Raw genomic sequence first — 18,797 nt, 5'->3', positions numbered from 1 at the left:
GTTCATTCCACACCTGGGCTTGAAAAACAACAACCCACAAACCCAAGCAGGACAGGAATACAAAAGCGTTGGCAGCTGTGCTGACCAACTCAGCTGTGGGTGGAAATTTCAGTTAGGCTTCACTGGTAAGAGACATCTGCTACCTGGACATTGGGCACTGTGAAATGAAAGCTGGAACCATCAGTCCATGGATGAGTAAGTTTGGGATATAATAGGCTATGCCATCTTGGCTCCCTTTGGAAACTTATAGCCGGAGCTAAAATTGACTCCCCGTGAAAGGTGACCATGACTCAGACTTCATTCTCCTGCACTTTCATCGTTCAGAGATTTCAGGAGAGTTTTATAGGGGCATTGTGGGTCTTTGAGAGGGACGCAGGTGGTGTTGTGGTCTAAACCACTGAGCCTCTTGGGCTTGCTGATTAGAAAGTCAGCGGTTTGAATCCCTGTGACAGGGTGAGCTCCCGTTGTTCTGTCCCAGCTCCTGCCAACCTAGCAGTTTGAAAGCACACCAAAAAGTGTAAGTAGATAAATAAGTACTGCTCTGGTGAGAAGGTAAACGGCCTTTCCATGTGCTGCTCTGGTTTTGGTGTTCCATTGCACCAGAAGCAGCTTAGTCATACTGGCCACATGACCCAGAAAAACTGTCTGCGGACAAACGCTGGCTCCCTCGGCCTGTAAAGCGAGATGAGCGCCAAAACCTCAGAGTTGTCTGTGACTGGACTTAACTGTCAGAGGTCCTTTACCTTTACCTTTTTTGTGGGTCTTTGAACATCCAAACTGGATGGCTGTTTGGGCAGTTTCTTGGCCTAACAGTGTTGATTACTATAGTCCAGGAGTAATGCAATGTGATTCTCTCCAGAAGTTGTTGGACTTCATCTCCCACCATCCTTACCCATCGGGCATGCTGAAGGATTGTTATGAACTTTCGCAATACCTCAGGTTACATCACACCATGTTGACTACCATCGCCACAACAAGGGTATATTGCTTTGAGAAAGAATCCAGAATGGTCACTGGCAAATATAATCTCCAGTCCTGCATATACATTGGCTGCTCTTACTTTAGATAAACCTTTAACCTGGACCAAGAAACCATTGATACTCCCGCCTGTTTGCAAAAAAGCTTTATTAGGTAGTGATGGATGGTTATCAGGGACAAGGACAACTACTGCAAAGTAATGATGTTTCTGCCTTTCATTTGGCACTTGCTGGAAAACTAGCAATCATGTCATTTATAATCAGTTTTATACGTGTCAACTGCTTAGGTGCCATTTTGGCAAGTAAGCAGAATATAAATTTAGCAACCAATATTGAAAGTTGAAACAATGGCTGGTGTCCAAATAACTGTTTTAGCATGGGCTAAATGTATGCATGCCCAGTGAAATGTTTGACTCCCAACCCATTGGATCATCAAGAAGCAGCTTTATAATAGGCTGGCTGTTCTGTCCATCTTAGCTCATGGTTGTTTACTTTGACTGTTAGCAACTTTCAGGGTCTCAGGTGGCCTTTCATGTCCCTTACTTTACCTGGTCGTTTACACTGGGCCCAAAGTATTCAGCCCAGATTTCATCAGTTCGGGGAGTTTGGGAGCTGTACAAAAACAGCCTCGAGAAATGGGAATAACTTTGGAGCGCCTGATGATGTTGAATAATTTCTAGGGGCGGGAAAGTGACCATTGTTGGTAGGAGAGCAGAGGGGGTTCCTTTTTGGTTTTGGTCAATGGAGTAGCTATTGTAGTTTACCAAGAAACACCCTTAAAAAGGAGGTTGCATTGTTCAAAATTGAGAAGGAACACTTCTGTGCAGGAAAAGAAGAACAAACCCTCTTCTAGCCCGTAAACAATGACAGGTCCCCTCAAAATTATTAGAATTTGTCTCCCCATACACACAAATAAATTGCCAGAAATCCTTCTTTCGTGAGGGACAAATGGTTCCATGAAAACGTGTGTGTGTGTGTGTGTGTGTGTGTGTGTGATATTTGGCCCAGGACTGCTTTAGCTGGAGATGCCAGAGATTAAAACTAGGACCTTCCTGTGGTCCAGGAAGCTGCCTTATACTGACTTGGACCATCAATCCACATAGCTCAGCATTGTCCATATTGACTGGCAGGGGCTGTCTGGGTTTTCAGGCAGGGGATGTTCTCAGCCCTACCTAGAGATGATGGGATTGAACCTGGGTCCTTTCGCATGCAAAACAGACACTATACCACTGAGCTATGACCCTTCCTGTAGTGCTCTTCCGCTGAGCCACAGTCCCTCTCCTGCTATGAGTAGCAAACTCTGCCTTTATGCCATCATCACAGGCTACCTTTGGAATTTCACTCAGTTTCAAAAGTGGTTCCCCAGGCAGCATAGGAAGGGAAGGGGATGCTCTTAAGGAAACGTAAGCCCAAACTCCCTCAGGCAGGTGGAACTCATTGCACCAGAAAACTCTGACCAGTCGTTCTCATATTTGGATTCCTTCAATAGTAGAAGGATGCTCCACACTACTAGAGTAAAAAGCAGTTCATTTCTTCCTCTCCCCCCCCCTCTCTCTCTGTTTGTTTGGCTGTTTGCAAGTTTTCGTCTGCCTTCCCTTTGCTAATTAACCAAATGTGCTAATTAAGCCGAGTAGCCTGCTTGCTGTACAGGCAAGTCTTTTGCTAAATGCTATGTTTTGGTCGAGCAGCACAGTGTTAAATGTTTTGTAACACCCCAAAAGAGCAATTGCAGAAAAAAGCAAGTTAAGATGGAGTCAGTCACTTGTGCTCAATCTGTTTCCCTTTTCTTCTCCTTCCTGCACACCGTCATGTGCAAAACTAACTACTTCCAAGAGGGAACAGATCCTGGACATCACTTAGCAGCTAAGCACATTCTAAACAATGGCCTTGTAGTAACCAGTGGAAGATGCTCTACTAGGGCGAATGGCACGCCACCAACCTGAGTCTGCAATCAGCCAGCCCCACCTGCCTCCCTCCTTAATTGCAACCAGACCTCCTCCTTTAAAGCGCATCCAGACATGGGGAATATTAGTTTACATTTGCACTGCTATCTCAGTGACGTCTGTGCTGGCTTGGTCATGTCCACAGAATTGAAGGTGGCAGGATCACCAAGGATATGCTCTGGGGGGAACTGGCTTCAGGCACCAGACCCATTGGCAGATCAACTCTGCATTACAAAGAGGTCTCTAAATGAGGCATGAAGGCTGTCAACACCAACCCCACCATGTGAGAATCCCTTGCAGATGACCACAGTGCCTGGAGAGAGACAGGTTGTACATTCATAGCAGTGACCAGAGGATGAATGACTGCTGGGAGGAGCGCAGAGAGAAGAAACACCATGCTGCATCTGCAGCAGCACAACCAGACGCCGTCATCTGCCCCAGCTGCAACAAAACTGATCTCTCCCATATTGGTCAACATGGCCACAACAGGTGCTGTAGCTCTCCAGCAGTTTGCCCTCACCCCCAAATGTGCTCTCCTCCATTGTTTGTTGAGACAGACAGAAGCCAACGACAACAATGCATATGTAAAAGGTAAAGGTACCCCTGCCCGTACGGGCCAGTCTTGACAGACTCTGGGGTTGTGCGCCCATCTCACTCAAGAGGCCAGGGGCCAGCGCTGTCCGGAGACACTTCCGGGTCACGTGGCCAGCGTGACATCGCTGCTCTGGCGAGCCAGAGCCGCACACGGAAACGCCGTTTACCTTCCTGCTGGTAAGCGGTCCCTATTTATCTACTTGCACCCGGAGGTGCTTTCGAACTGCTAGGTTGGCAGGACCTGTTCTCTAATGTTCCTTTCAGTCTTGATGTAGAACTTTATGACCAATATACTGGCAAGCTGTACTGCATTTCATTCACACCGACAACCAAGTTCACTGGACAAAGTTGCTGCTCCCCTACCCTTTCTGCACATGTGTGCTTCTGTTTCCCCATGAAAATGGCAGCAAATAATTATACTCTGCTTAACCACCCCCAATTTTGTCATTTTACTCCCATGATTTTCTGGATTCAATCAAATAGCACAGAAATGAGTGCTAAGCATGCACTGTATTCTGGTAGTTTTCTGGAAGTGGGTTTTATATCATGTGAAAAGTCAAATACAGTGGTACCTCAGTTTTTCGAACGTCGACGAACATTTTGGTTTACAAACACCGTAAACCCGGAAGCAAGTGCTTTGGTTTTCGAACATGCCTTGGAAGTTGAACATGCCACACAGCTTCCATTGAATGCAAGATCCTGAGGTCTAGCTGTCAGCTGTTGAGTTTTTGGTTTTTGAACGTTTCAGACCTCGAACGGTCTTCCGCAATGGATTACGTTAGAAAACCGAGGTACCACTGTATAAGGTGGAGATAAGGTGGAGTGAAGGAAACATCAAGGAAATGGAATGAACTGCTGTGAGAATGAGGCCTTGGTCTCATTCCTGCCCTTGTAGAACTCAGCAGGGAGGAGGGTGCAGAATTAGTTGGCTCTACCTCTTACTGGCAGGTGGCGCTGTGGGTTAAACCACAGAGCCTAGGACTTGCTTGATTAGAAGGTCGGCGGTTCGAATCCCAGAGATGGGGTGAGCTCCCGTTGCTCGGTCCCTACTCCTGCCAACCTAGCAGTTTGAAAGCATGTCAAAGTGCAAGTAGATAAATAGGTACCGCTCTGGCGGGAAGGTAAATGGCGTTCCCGTGCGCTTCTCTGGTTCACCAGAAGTCGCTTAGTCATGCTGTACGCCGGCTCTCTCGGCCAATAAAGCAAGATGAGCACCGCAACCCCAGAGTCATCTGCGACTGGACCTAATGGACAGGGGTCCCTTTACCTTTACCTTTACCTCTTACTGGCTCTGGCTCCACCTATTGTTGGTTTCCCACTTTCCACTATTCTATCCCAGAGGGCACCAGCCAGGATGGTAGTAACCATTTCTTTCATCCACAAGAGCAATAGCACATCAACCTGCATTGTACACATGTCCCTTCCCAGCAGCTGGCCCTACAGATGGCCTTCAAAGCAATGTCTGTTCCAGACTAATAATTTTGCTGAGTGAATTATTGTGCATAATTTATAAAGAGGCGCAGGAACTAAGTACAGTGGGTGTGCCTGTCCTTCTGGACTGATATAGCCTAGGGAGGGTGAAACCTTAACAACGCATCAGCAGCCACAGTTTTGGCTCACGTTTCAGGACACAGCTGTGGGCATCTCTGTATTCAGAGGATTTGACAGAAGGGCTTTTGCATCATCCCACAAGATTGTTGAGTGCTGACACAACCCGGTGACTATGATTCTGTGAAGGGGAGCGGCAGCTGCTAAGAATTCTTAGTAGCCTCAACAAACTACAATTCTCAGGATTCTTTGGGGCAGCTGGGGGGTCATGGTAGGTAAAACTCAGGACAGTACAGTAGGATATGTACCCAGGAAGTTCTTTTTCTCCTTGAGAAAAACAGAAATGTCCTTGCCCTGAAACCACAAGCTGCTCCAGCTCTAGAAACCAAGGGAAAGAGAATCTGTGTCAAGAAAGGGTTTTTGTTAGGTTTTAACGGTTGGACGAAATAAAAATATTTCTTTCATCCCTTGACTATGTGCTTAATCACACTTACAGTTTACTACTCAGGGTTTGGCAAGGCTCATTGTCTTCGATAAGTCTGCAGAGAGAAAACAAGAAATTGTAAGTTACTAGTCCTTATAATGATGTCCGTGATGGAGCCCAGAGGATCTGGACCTGGCAGACCTGTCGGGATCTCCACTCGGCCAAGCTGATAAAGCTCATCTTCCTCCGGCCGAGCCTTTGGAATCGCCCTCCCGAGGTATAATTAACGACCTTAATAAGGCTCAAAGGAACGTTCCCCCATTCAGCAGAGAATCCAGCACAGGAACGAGACGAGAGGTTTGGGCTATATGGTAAAGAGTTTTATTTCTTAACTAGGCAGGCAAAAAACATCCTCTCTCTATGAAAGCAGAGAGCAACTGAACAACAAAGGAACAGGAAACCAGGAACATCACATCCGTCTCCTCTCCCATGAGACTTCCAATAGCCTGGAATGTCTCTGGAATGTAAACAGAGCCTTGTGACTCTAAGCAGCTGCTCAGTGGCAAACAGAAACTAACAAGACCTGGGTTTTAGATCCCAGTTTAAGCCATGCTACGAGTATGGGCAAAATAAAGTGTATCAGTTTGCTTTAGAAATAGAGATGTGCTTGAAATCCTGGGGAAATGATAGGCAGATTTTCAATGAGCCATGGTCCTTTGACCACCACAGCTACCCAACCTCCCTTTGTGAAATTCATTCATGCTTCTCTAACAATTTTAAGAAAGAAAGACCAATGATCTGCATTGGTATGAAGTAGCTTCCTATATCACCTGTGGTTTACCTGCCCTATAGTGCATCACATCCCTTGGTTCTCTAGTTCAGTATTTTTTTTTCCAAATTACATAATGCTTGGCAGCTGCTTTGCAGTACTTTGGGCCTCTAGGTGGTCTTTCCTAGCTGTGCCTAGAGATGCAAAGTCTTGAAATTGGGACTTTTAAAAATGTATATCACATGTTCTACCACTGAGCCACAGTCCTTTGTCTTCATAGTGTACATCAAAGATATATCAGGTGGTCATAGGAACACAGTAAGATGCTTCAGAACCTTGATCCAGCATTGTCTACAGCAGGGGTTTCCAAACTTGGGTCCAGCTCTTTCTGGACTACAATCCCATCATCCCTGACCACTGGTCCTGCTAGCTTGGGATGATGGGAGTTGTAGTCCAAAATCAGCTGGAGACCCAAGTTTGGGGAAACTCTGGTCTACAGTGACTGGCAATGGCTTTCCAGGATTTCAGGGAGTCATGCCCTCCCACCTGGAGACACCTGGGATTGACCTTGAGACACCCTGCATGTATAGCAGATGTTTTACCACTGAGCTACAGCAGACATTGTCCCATAAAAATAATGGAAGAGGAAAAATATATTCCCTATCTGTTAATTAACTGAGTTCCCATATATCTTACTGCACTTTCAAGTCACAAGAAATTAATTATAAGAATGTTGGAGGAGGATTTGATTCCATCAGGCTGCCCTTCCATCAGTTGTCACCTGCAATAGCCATCTCACCAGGCTATAAGAGAATACTACATGCAAAAATTAAAAAAGTGTGAGATCTGCTTATTTTATAATTTACCAGACAGGATTTCTCATCTGAAAGTGGCTCAGAGTGACAGAGTCTTCTTCCTGCAAGTTACATTTTGGCTGAACAAGGTCCTCCAGACAAAATTACTCTATGGAGAATTTAGCAAAAGGAGGGTGTTTGATATGTAAATATTGATGCTGGCTGTGCAGATTTACCTTTAAGAAAGTAATTTTCAGCTTCAATTTATATGCAATTAACTCCAGCAAAGCTCCCCTAAAGACATGTGGTTTTGATGGGCAGGGCCTTAGAAGCATACATAATAGGTTGGAAACTCTTCTTACCCTTTTAAAGAATACGTTATAAATACAGCTGAATGACCACAGATGTAGCTGTCAGTTATCGGTCTTGTTTTTTAAAAAATGGATTAGCTGACGAAAATAAATTATTATAAAAAGTTCAGACAGGTACAGTTTGAGACTCTTTAGGGATGGCGGCCGTTTTTGACGACTAAAGCATTACAGAAATAATCCCCACAACATATATTGCCTGACAGGAACGGCAAAAAGTATAAATCGCGTACAACAGGCGTTCCTTCCAGATGTTGCTAGACTACAGCTCCCATCATCCCTCACCACTGGCCGTGTGAGCTGAGGCTCATGGGAGCTGAAGTCCAGAACATCTGAAGAGCACCAAATAGAATACCCCGAGGTACATTGTAACTTGGGTTAACCATTCACGGGTGTCAAACACAGCCTGCTTGGGGTGGGTCTGTACATCAGGTTTGCATTCTGGGAGTGCTCCAGGGTGGGCCGCAGGGCTGGGCAGGGCTGTGGCCTGGGAAAGCCTCCAGGGGCCCACACAGATAGGTCTAGAGCAGGCATAGGCAAACTCGGCCCTCCAGATGTTTTGGGACTACAACTCCCATCATCCCTATCTAACAGGACCAGTGGTCAGGGATGATGGGGGCTGTAGTCTCAACACATCTGGAGGGCTGAGTTTGCCTATGCCTGGTCTACAGCGCATTCTTCCCAGCCTTACTGGAGAGACAGAGAGCGTACAGCACATTACAAAGTCAACACTAAAGGGTTTTATCCTTTGGTCTTTCAAATTTTGAGACATAAAAAATTTAACAGAGCGCTGTATTAAATCCTGATGTCACTTATAGATGGTTTATGAAGAGGTTGTACTCATATCTAGTCCCCCTCCCCCTGCAGCTGAAAAATATATATGACATTGACACAGAAGAGTGACTAAGAAGGGGGAAAGCTTCAATTGAACATACAGCCCCAGGCATCTCATCTTAAAAAGGGGCCTAGGACGAAGGTAAAACTGTCCTGCTTTGTTTCGTACCAGTTTAAATCTCTTGTAAAAGTTTCTTGTCACCAAGGATGGATAAATTTGTCCAGTCCAGTTCCTCCTTTCCCCATTTTTTCACCTCACCACATTCTACATCAGTTTGTAATTTTTTTAAAAAGTCCTCACAAAATTTGTTACCGTTTTAGTGTGTATTCTGGCTAACGTACACGTTTTTGCATGCAATGTATTTTTCTATGTTGTTTATACTGACCTATGCATTGATTTGTACATTTTCTGTTAACATGGGTGTTTTTGTACGAATCTTTTTTGTTGCCAAAGTGCATCGCAAAATTTGGAGGCGTGTGAATGTTGAAGGATGAGTGTGTTTCCTTTGCAAGCTGTTTCAGAAATGGGTAGTTAAGGAGGGTTCTATTAAAAAGTGAATTGCGCTGAATTTCTGCCCCATCAATAGTTGCCACATACAGAGGTGCCTCAGGTTAAGTAATTAATTCATTCTGGAGGTCCGTTCTTAACCTGAAACTGTTCTTAACCTGAAGCACCACTTTAGCTAATGGGGCCTCCTGCTGCTGCCGCACTGCTGGAGCACGATTTCTGTTCTCATCCTGAAGCAAAGTTCTTAACCCAAGGTAATATTTCTGGGTTAGCGGAGTCTGTAACCTGAAGCATATGTAACCCGAGGTACCACTGTACAGGGATGCAGGCTGATACACTGACATAAGCATGGCCATATCAATGGTCCATTCAACAGCCTGTCCCATCTCCACTCCTGTTCCTTCAACTGTCTGACATTTCTTTTTTCCTCCTCCCTCCCAATTCCTTTTCCTTTTGTGTCATTTCTTTTAGAATGCAAATACGAAGGCAGGGCCTGTTTTAGGAGTAACATTTGTAAGATTTTCTGACTGCTTTCTGGGTGTGCGGGCAAGTGCCGAAGAGCAAGAAGAAAATGTTTAAAAACAAATAAGCAAGCAATTCATAGATACTTGAAATAAAACAAAATAGATAAGCAGTCACCCTGCATCGCCAATATCAGATTGTTCCAGGGGGAATCAGCACCATTTGGAAAAACAATGAATCAAAGAGTTAAAAGAGTTTAACCCTACATTCGTTACCAGTTTGCAACAAGTCTAACCACTTGGCTATCTAAAATATCTACCGTAGCTCTGATCTTGAAAAACACAGACTGCACAGACGAGTGAAACTTTTTCAGCATGGCTAAGCAATGGGACCTCGTTAATGAAAAAAGTTTCATCTCAAGATATGTAATATTACATTCTGCATCACCATTGCCTGCAGGAATATCTTTGGAAGAAGATAGCCTTATCATCTGGCTCCAGTCCTTTGGGCATATGCAGCTGCGACCAAAATGCCCATCCATCTTGTAATAAATAACACTGAAATGTCAGGTTATGAATCAAAATGCACAGGGCAAGAAAGATTCTAATCCTACAAAGCACAGGAGCGGTGCATAACTGAATGTCCACCGGGGCTTTGTATTAACCTAATGAGGATGGGCAGGCAGAGGGTACAACCTCCCCTCCATCTAAACAAAGACTTACTGTTTAGGGAAGCTTTTAATGTTTAACAGATTATTATATTTTAATATTTTGTTGGAAGCTGCCCAGAGTGGCTGGGGAAACCCAGCCAGATGGGTGGGGTGTAAATAATGAATTATTATTATTATTATTATTATTATTATTATTATTATTACCTATTGCCTAATGTCACAAAGTTGCAATGACTGCTATGAGGTAGGCAAAAACCAAATGTCTGGACCCAGGTTGCCAAGTGGAAAGAACTCCTGCCCGGCCCCAAAAATATGGCGGCCGACATTTGTCCAAAGCAAGGTCATATCATAGCAAAGCATAAAAAGAGGGTGGGTAGATGGGAGATTCAGTGAAGGGCTATGCCATGGTTTAAATGTCCCTGTGGCCATGCCCCCTGCCAGCACTGAGTGGCCAGTGAGGGCCACCCCTGGACATGGCTAAACAGTGATGAGGAGGGCATTGATCACCTCCTTTGGCCGGATCACTGCGGGGCCAAAAGCCTGGCCACAACACCGCCTACCAAGTACAGTGGTACCTCAGGTTAAGAACTTAATTCGTTCTGGAGGTCCGTTCTTAACCTGAAACTATTCTTAACCTGAGGTACCACTTTAGCTAATGGGGCCTCCTGCCACCGGCACACGATTTCTGTTCTCACCCTGAAGCAAAGTTCTTAACCCGAGGCACTATTTCTGGGTTAGTGGAGTCTGTAACCTGAAGCGTCTGTGACCTGAAGCTTCTGTAACCCGAGGTATCACTGTAACTTAAGCAGACATGTCATACAACATATAAACACAAAGTGTGTAACATAAAAACATAAACAAACAAACAGATTAAGTTAAACAAGATATTGTGAAGGATCTTAATGGGACGCAGGTGGCGCTGTGGGTTAAAGCCTCAGCACCTAGGACTTGCCGATCGAAAGGTCGGCGGTTCGAATCCCTGCGGCGGGGTGCGCTCCCGCTGCTCGGTCCCAGCGCCTGCCAACCTAGCAGTTCGAAAGCACCTCCGGGTGCAAGTAGATAAATAGGGACCGCTTACCAGCGGGAAGGTAAACGGCGTTTCCGTGTGCGGCTCTGGCTCGCCAGAGCAGCGATGTCACGCTGGCCACGTGACCCGGAAGTGTCTCCGGACAGCGCTGGCCCCTGGCCTCTTGAGTGAGATGGGCGCACAACCCCAGAGTCTGTCAAGACTGGCCCGTACGGGCAGGGGTACCTTTACCTTTACCTTTACCATCTTGGACCACAGCCTTGTTTACTTTGGAATGTGTAGTTCTGCCCTGCGAGGCAGAGACAAATCACCTACCCTCTATTTCTTTCCAAACAATACCGACTGTTTACTGCTAACTGGCTGCTTAAGAGTCCCCAGTGCACCCCTTCACATCAATTCAGAACAAACAACACGGGTACACCTGCCATGTGCCACTTCAAATCCAGCTGTTTCGGTGTGTTTTCCTAATCCCACACTGCCATTTGACTCTGAAATTTAGGAGTATTTGCTCAAGGGTATAAATAAGGCTTCTCAGGAAGCAGAGAGGAAACAAGAGTGGAAGAAAGCAAGAGAGAGGGAGAGGGAGCAAGAGAGAGAGAGAGAGAGGCAGGGAGTATATTGGTGCAAAGCACAGGAGGGACCCAAATCCATCTTCACTGTAAAGCCCTAGAAAGACCCACATTGGTCTGAGCACTTGACTCCAAAGCTTAGACAGCCTTAAGCAAAAGGTGACTAGCTGGTTACTGCCTTTTGTAACAGCAGCGTTTTATGGGTGGCTGTTTACAGGTGGCTACATGCTGCTAAGGATCACTCAAACAGTCAGAGGCGACTTTAGGGCAGTGCAAGTAGGGGAACGGCAGTCAAGGAAGGTGCTTTCTTAAAGCCTGATAAGAGCTTGCCGGGCTTTTGGAAGGAAGCACAGGGGTCTAACGGGGTCCTAGTCTTCTTACCTCCTTCCCAAAGATGGAGGGGGGGGGCAAATGTTGGCCTCGCACAGGGAGGCATATTACCAAGGTCTGTCGCTGCAAACAGTGGTATGCATCTTCATTTCAATTCTGTTTTTTCCCCTGAAGCAGTGGTGCTTTTTTTTTTTTAAGCCTGGAAGCTTTAGGCCTGCTAACTCAGAGCAGAATGTCTTTCAGATCTGGGCTGAAAGATTCACGGTGGAATGATTGCAGCACCAAGGGATACGTTTTTTTAGTTGGCTAAAGGTATATGCTGCCTTTCTGCTCATCAGGGACCATCACAGAGGTTAGGAATGGAACATAGTACAGTGGTGCCTCGCTAGATGAAAAGAATTCGTTCCGCGATTCTCTTCGTCTAGCGGTTTTTTCGTCTTGCGAAGCAAGCCCATTGACAGCTTAGCGGATTAGCGCTACAGCTGTCAAGCGGCTTCCAGCGATCAGTTGTTAAGCAGCTCATCAGCGGAACAGCTGATAAGCAGCTTAGCGGCTTAAGAAAAGGGCGAAAAAAACGAAAAAAACCCCGCAGGGGGACACAAGATTTTTTCGTCTTGCGAAGCAACCCCATAGGGAAATTCGTTTTGCGAAGCGCCTCCAAAACGGAAAACCCTTTCGTCTAGTGGGTTTTCCGTCTTGCGAGGCATTCGTCTTGCGGGGCACCACTGTATGCTTTAGATGTTGCTGGACTCCAGCTCCCATCAGCCACAGCCAGCACAGCCAGTGGTCAAGGATGATGGGGGTTGTAGTCCAACCTGGAGGGCAACATGTCAGCTACCTTTTTTAAAAATAATAATAATTTTTATTAAGAATTTCAACATAATAAATTATCAAAACACATCATCTTCATTTTTTCCTCCATTTCCCCCCTCCCCCCAAAAGACCCTCCCCCCAAACTTCCCTCAGCTCCTTTCTCTGATTTTTCAACACATGTTATTCTCTGCATATTGTAAAATTGTAAAGATCCTTAAATTATCTGTTTGTTATGTTAGCAAGAAATAAATTTGTGTATGTTTATTCAAAACCTGCCAAGGAGTCCAATTCATTTTGTTGTTTTTTTAAATAGTTTGTAAAAAGTTCTTCAAAGTCACAGTTGTCCTTGTCTCGCAGTTTGTATGTCAATTTCACCAATTCTGCACAGTCCATCGATTTCTCTTGCCACTGTTCTTTTGTCGGGATTTCCTCATTCTTCCATCCTTGTGCTATTAAGACTCTTGCTGCCATTGTAGCATACATAAATAAAATCTTTATTTTCCTTGGCAGGTCTTTTCCTACAATCCCTAACGAAAGTACTTCTGGTTGTTTTTGCAAATGTTAATTTAAACATTTTCTTCAACTCATTATATATCATTTCCCAAAAATTTGTAATTTCTCTACATTCCCACCACATATGGTAAAAAGTTATGTCAGCTACCTTTAACACAAATAAGAAACAAACCACAGAGTCTAAGCATGAAACACAAAACCAAGCCAGCAGCAAAAGTGAACAGCGTCACTGCAGCTTACCTAGACAGGGCTGAGCTGGGGCCAGGTGTCTGTGAGGTCACTTCTGCATGGACCCACCAGCAGAACAGTCCAGTGTTCCTGCTTGAGCATCTGTGCAGTTCTGGAACTTGCAGGTGCCCAGTCCCCCCTCCAGGTAAGCAGCAGCGATGCCACAGGGGAGGGCAGTTTTATGCCTACACCCTCCCCACACTGCTACTGATGTTCAACATCAGCACCTGCACCTGCAAAAGGAGCTGCCAACTGGCTAAGCAAAAAGCCAGTGGTGTAGCATGGGTTGTCAGCACCCGGGGCAAGGCAAGTAATTTGCGCCCGCTAACCTGTGGATTTGTGCCCCCTAATCCTAACCCCCAGATGTTGCGCCCGGTGCGGCCGGCCCCCCTGCACCCCCCACGCTACGCCACTGCAAAAAACAACAACAAAAACCAGCAGCCTGTCCTGGTCCTTTCCTTTTAATAGTTTTGATATGCAGAAATCAGCAGGATAATTTTTTCAAAGGGTGGAGCTAAATAGCTTCACCTTCTAATTGCTATGGTTCGAACAACTTTTAAAGGGGTCAGCCACACAGGCCAGTTTCAAAGCTGGCAATTCCCAAGTTAGGGGCAAAAAATTGCAAATTCTGAAGTTCATGCAGGATGGGTTTAATAGGTGCTCTGCGATCCAACCTACTTAAAATCCAGACTGCTGCCTTCTGAACGACCTGTAATTTAGAGGGCTGTAAACTCCTGAAAGTGGAGACAGTTAAATTGCTTAATTTAAGTTATGTCTGGTACAGATATCTGGAGGAGAGAAGTAGATTGCAGACATGACAGAGAAGTGCTGGGAGTGGAAGCACTAGTCGACTGCGCACTCTGCTCCTGTTAGCTTATCATCATGTCCAAATGGGTTCTCAAAGCTTATGAAATGCCAGCCCTTTCTAAACTTATTGCAGTAAAAGGTAAAGGTAAAGGGACCCCTGAGCATTAGGTCCAGTCGTGGCTGACTCTGGGGTTGCGGCGCTCATCTTGCTTTATTGGCTGAGGGAGCCGGCGTACAGCTTCCGGGTCATGTGGCCAGCATGACTAAGCCGCTTCTGGCAAACCAGAGCAGCGCATGGAAACGCCATTTACCTTCCCGCTGGAGCGGTACCTATTTATCTATTTGCACTTTGTGCTTTCGAACTGCTAGGTTGGCAGGAGCAGGGACCGAGCAACGGGAGCTCACCCCGTCGCAGGGATTCGAACAACCGACCTTCTGATTGGCAAGTCCTAGGCTCCATGGTTCAACCCATGCAGAGAAACCCATAAATCCCTCCTGCCGCCTGCAGGGGGATAGCCAGGGCATAGAGAAGAAAGTGAGTCCGCCTCCAGTGTTAACGTACTGTGAGCCAGGGACTCTGTTCATTGAGAAGAGCTATGTACCTACACAGGTAGAGTCAGTAGGGACCAGCTTTTGTTTTTTGTTTTGGGAAAAAACAGGTATGTACCATGCTCCCTACCAATTCACCGCCTTCCAGGAAGGCGCCTGCCAATTGCAAATAGGTTCCGCCAAAGCACCTCTGCTTGTACAGTATTGTTGATTGTCTCTATTACCTTCTGCCAATTTTTTTTTTCCGTGTAGGACATTGTACAAACATGTTTTAGGGAAGCATTATCCCTGTCACATCTCCAGCAGCTTTTTTATTTTTTAATTAAAAGTAATCAAATCAAACCTGAGTATATCAATTGCACCCCCTCCACTGGCTGAATTTCAGTTGTTGAAGGCACCCAGCATTTTTTTCCTTTTCTTTTTAACACCAAATGATTCCACTTGCTTCAAGCTGAAGATCACTTTTTGAGAATCATGGGCTGATGTCTTACATCCAAGAGGGTCTGGCTTTTAAGCATCTTCTGACCTCCTCAGAGCTTTTGCTTGTTAATAGTTGAAGGACACATCTGATTAGGTCACCATCATTTTGTTGTTGATTAGTCATTTAGTTGTGTCTGAATCTTTGTGACCCCATGGACCAGAGCACGCCAGGCGCTCCTGTCTTCGACTGCCTCCCGCAGTTTGGTCAAACTCATGTTCATAGCTTCCACCATCATTTTGTTGTTGTTGTTTAGTCGTTCAGTCGTGTCCGACTCTTTGTGACCCCATGGACCAGAGCACGCCAGACACTCCTGTCTTCCACTGCCTCCCGCAGTTTGGTCAGACTCCTGTTGGTAGCTTCGAGAACACTGCCCAACCATCTCGTCCTTTGTCATCCCCTTCTCCTTGTGCCCTCAATCTTCCCCAACATCAGGGTCTTTTCCAGGGAGTCTTCTCTTCTCATGAGGTGACCAAAGTATTGGAGCCTCAGCTTCAGGATCTGTCTTTCCAGTGAGAACTCAGGGCTGATTTCCTTCAGAATGGCTAGGTTTGATCTTCTTGCAGTCCATGGGCTCTCAAGAGTCTCCTCCAGCATCATAATTCAAAAGCTTCCATTCTTTGGCCATCAGCCTTCTTTATGGTCCAGCTCTCACTTCCATACATCACTACTGGGAAAACCATAGCTTTAACAATACAGACCTTTGTCGGCAAGGTGAGGTCTTTGCTTTTTAAGATGCTGTCTACCATCATTTTAGAGCATTCTAGAACAGGCCAAATAAGCACTTTGGGAATGGAAGGCAGGTATATTTTTTAAGACCAAAATTTATGCCAGTGAAATTTATTGCCTGAACATATTGTATCAAGTGCCCAAGAACCTTCTTGGCAAGCTTAGCTTTAATTGTGTCTCAGCTGGAACTTAATGGAGTCAAAAGTAATCCAAAGCCTGTTAATTGATGCTATCACAGGTGTCTGTGGTATCTATTCACATACACTCCCCAGAGGAGTATAGGTCCTACAGTGTAACTCACTCAGTCACCCTTATTTGGAGACATATCAGAAGAGCATTTTTATTTCTCTGGAAATATTCTTTTATGTGTTTAGGACGGAGTTGGACAAATGCTGCCTTGGCAGAGTGGTCTAATTGGCCATGTTTCTACGACAGTTAAATGGAACCTCTCATGTACAGCGTCAGTATCATATAGTACTTTGGGATAGTAATTTCTCGAGGTGGGTGCTACTTAGTTTCTCTTCCCCCTAAACATATTTTACCTCTGCAAATGTCTGAGTTCCTCTGAGCATGCTGATAACTCCCTTATGTTTTTCAGTAGCCCCATTTTCACTACAATCTACCAACTTCATCTGGTACGCTGGCTGAGACCCTACCTGCCTGCAGACTGTCTCAGCAGAGTGGTGTATGATCTGGTTATCTCCCGCTTGGACTACTGCAATGTACTCTACATGGGGCTACCTTTGAAACTACCACTAATCCAGAATGTGGCAACTAGAGTGGTGACTGGGCGTGACCGCCAGGACCATATAACACCAGTCCTAAAAGACCTACTGTATATTGGCTCCTAGTATGTTTCTGAGCACAATTCAAAGTGTTGGTGCTGACCTTAACCCCCTAAACAGCCTCAGCCCTGTATACATGAAGGAGCGCTTCCATCCCTGTCATTCAGCCCAGACACTGAGGTCCAACTCCAAGGGCCTTCTGGTAGTTCCCTCATTGTGAGAAGTGAAGCTACAGAGAGCCAGGCAGAGGGCCTTCTTGGTAGTGGCACCTGCCCTATGGAATGCCCCGTCCCCCATCAGATGTCAAGGCAATAACTAAACAACCTTTAGAAGACACCTGAAGGCAGCCTTGTATCAGGAAGTTTCTAACGTCTGAAGTTTTATTATGTTTCTATATGTGTTGGAAGCTGCCCAAAGTGGCTGGGGCAACCCAGCCAGATGGACCAGGTATAAATAATAGAATTATTTTTTTATATTATTATTATTATTATTATTATTATTATTATTATTATTACAGTCTTGTTGGCAGTCAGCAGTTGGGTTTGCTTTTAGAGGGAGCTGTGTAGGGACTGGGCAAAAGCCACCAGCAAGTTTCCTTGCACAGACTCAATTGAAATGAACCAAAGCTCTGCAAGAACACAAAGTTGCTTTAGTCGTGCAGTTCAATAAATCTTTATCAGGAGAACGTCCCTATGGAATATGGTCATTGCCAAAAAGAATTCCTAAGTGGAATTCCCAACACACACAAGCTCACAGACACAGTAATTATCAATGTAGTTTAGAATCAAGATATAGAAGGATAGATAAAGAGGCAGGGAATGAACAAATATAGGGCAGAAACTCTGACTTACTGTACCTACCATTGCAGTTACAGATGAGAAAAGCAAACAATTCCATGAAAATGCAAGTGACTCAGTCATTTAAGACACTTAAAAAGAAATACATTTGATGCAGCATTTCATATATAGGACAGAATGCAGTAAGACATTATTAAGTTTAGATCCAGAAGCCATTTATGCAGCAAATGGAATCATCCACACACTTCCAAGGGGCAATAAATGTTAAGGTATATTATGGGAGTATCTATGCTGTATGCTCACTTCCCTCTATTACAATTTAGAGCTGTATTGCTTGAATTGCGTTTTGCCTTTGGTTATTCAACACCTCCTCTGCTCCTAGATCATGTTTTCTTTTTCCACAGTGTGTCAGAGACAGACCAGGGATAGTGGACTTGCTTCTGGATACAGTGGTATCTCAGCTTAAGAAGTTAATTCGTTCTGGAGGTCTGTTCTTAACCTGAAACTGTTCTTAACCTGAGGTACCACTTTAGCTAACGGGGCCTCCCATTTCTGCCACCGCACAGCTGCTGCGTGATTTCTGTTCTCATCCTGAAGCAAAGTTCTTAACCCGAGGTTCTACTTCTGGGTTAGCGGAGTCTGTAACCTGAAGCGCCTGTAACCTGAAGCATCTGTAACCCGAGGTACCACTGTACATAGGTGCAGATTTCTCCTCTGCCAGCCAAATTGCTATACAGCAAGAGAAAGGGCATGCACGTTCTTCCAACTTGAGGGTGAGATTGTGACAAACTTACGAGGCTGGATCTACCATTAGGCAGAGCACAACAGTACTCTGCTCACTTGTGATTCCCAGCAACTGGTATTCAGAAGCATATCATCTCTGAGCTTAGTCATAGAATCATAGAATAGTAGAGTTGGAAGAGACCCTGAGGGTCATTGAGTCCAGGCCCACTGCAAGGCAGGAATCTCACCAGAGCATCCATGAAAGATAGCCATCCAACTTCTGCTTTAAAATCTCCAGTGAGGAGAGTCTACAACCTCCCAAGGGAGACCGTTCCTCTGTCAGACACGTCTTGCTGTCTGAAAGTTATTCCTGATATTTAGTTGGAATCAGAGTTGGCATTCATTGTTTCAGCTAGCCATAGGTGTAGTCTCTCTCCCCCCACCCCCCGGGTAATCACTGGTGGTCAAATATAACAAAGAGCAATGGTCAAAGGAGAAAGGCAAAACAGAGAATACAGATATCCAGACACAATGATAGTAAGTAGCATTTGATCTGTT

At 45.2% G+C, this 18,797-nt stretch overlaps 1 protein-coding gene across 4 annotated transcripts in view; it reads right to left on the bottom strand.

Annotated features, from left to right (window-relative positions):
- The window catches only part of KCNMB2 (potassium calcium-activated channel subfamily M regulatory beta subunit 2), a 313,774-nt gene that overhangs the window by 176,195 nt on the left and 118,782 nt on the right, over window positions 1–18,797 (bottom strand). Inside the window, exon 2 of one of the 4 annotated variants that reach the window (XM_083739922.1) lies at window positions 5,557–5,601. The exons of the other annotated variants lie outside the window; for them this stretch is intronic. Coding sequence (XP_083596048.1) covers window positions 5,557–5,601 — 45 coding nt within the window. The remainder of the gene's footprint in view (window positions 1–5,556; window positions 5,602–18,797) is intronic. 4 annotated transcript variants of the gene reach the window in all.

This window comes from Podarcis gaigeae, assembly GCF_964106915.1.
Source record: "Podarcis gaigeae genome assembly, chromosome: 5".
NCBI lineage: Eukaryota > Metazoa > Chordata > Lepidosauria > Squamata > Lacertidae > Podarcis > Podarcis gaigeae.
Note: the sequence above shows the minus strand (reverse complement) of the source record. Positions and strands in the feature narration are given on the sequence as shown.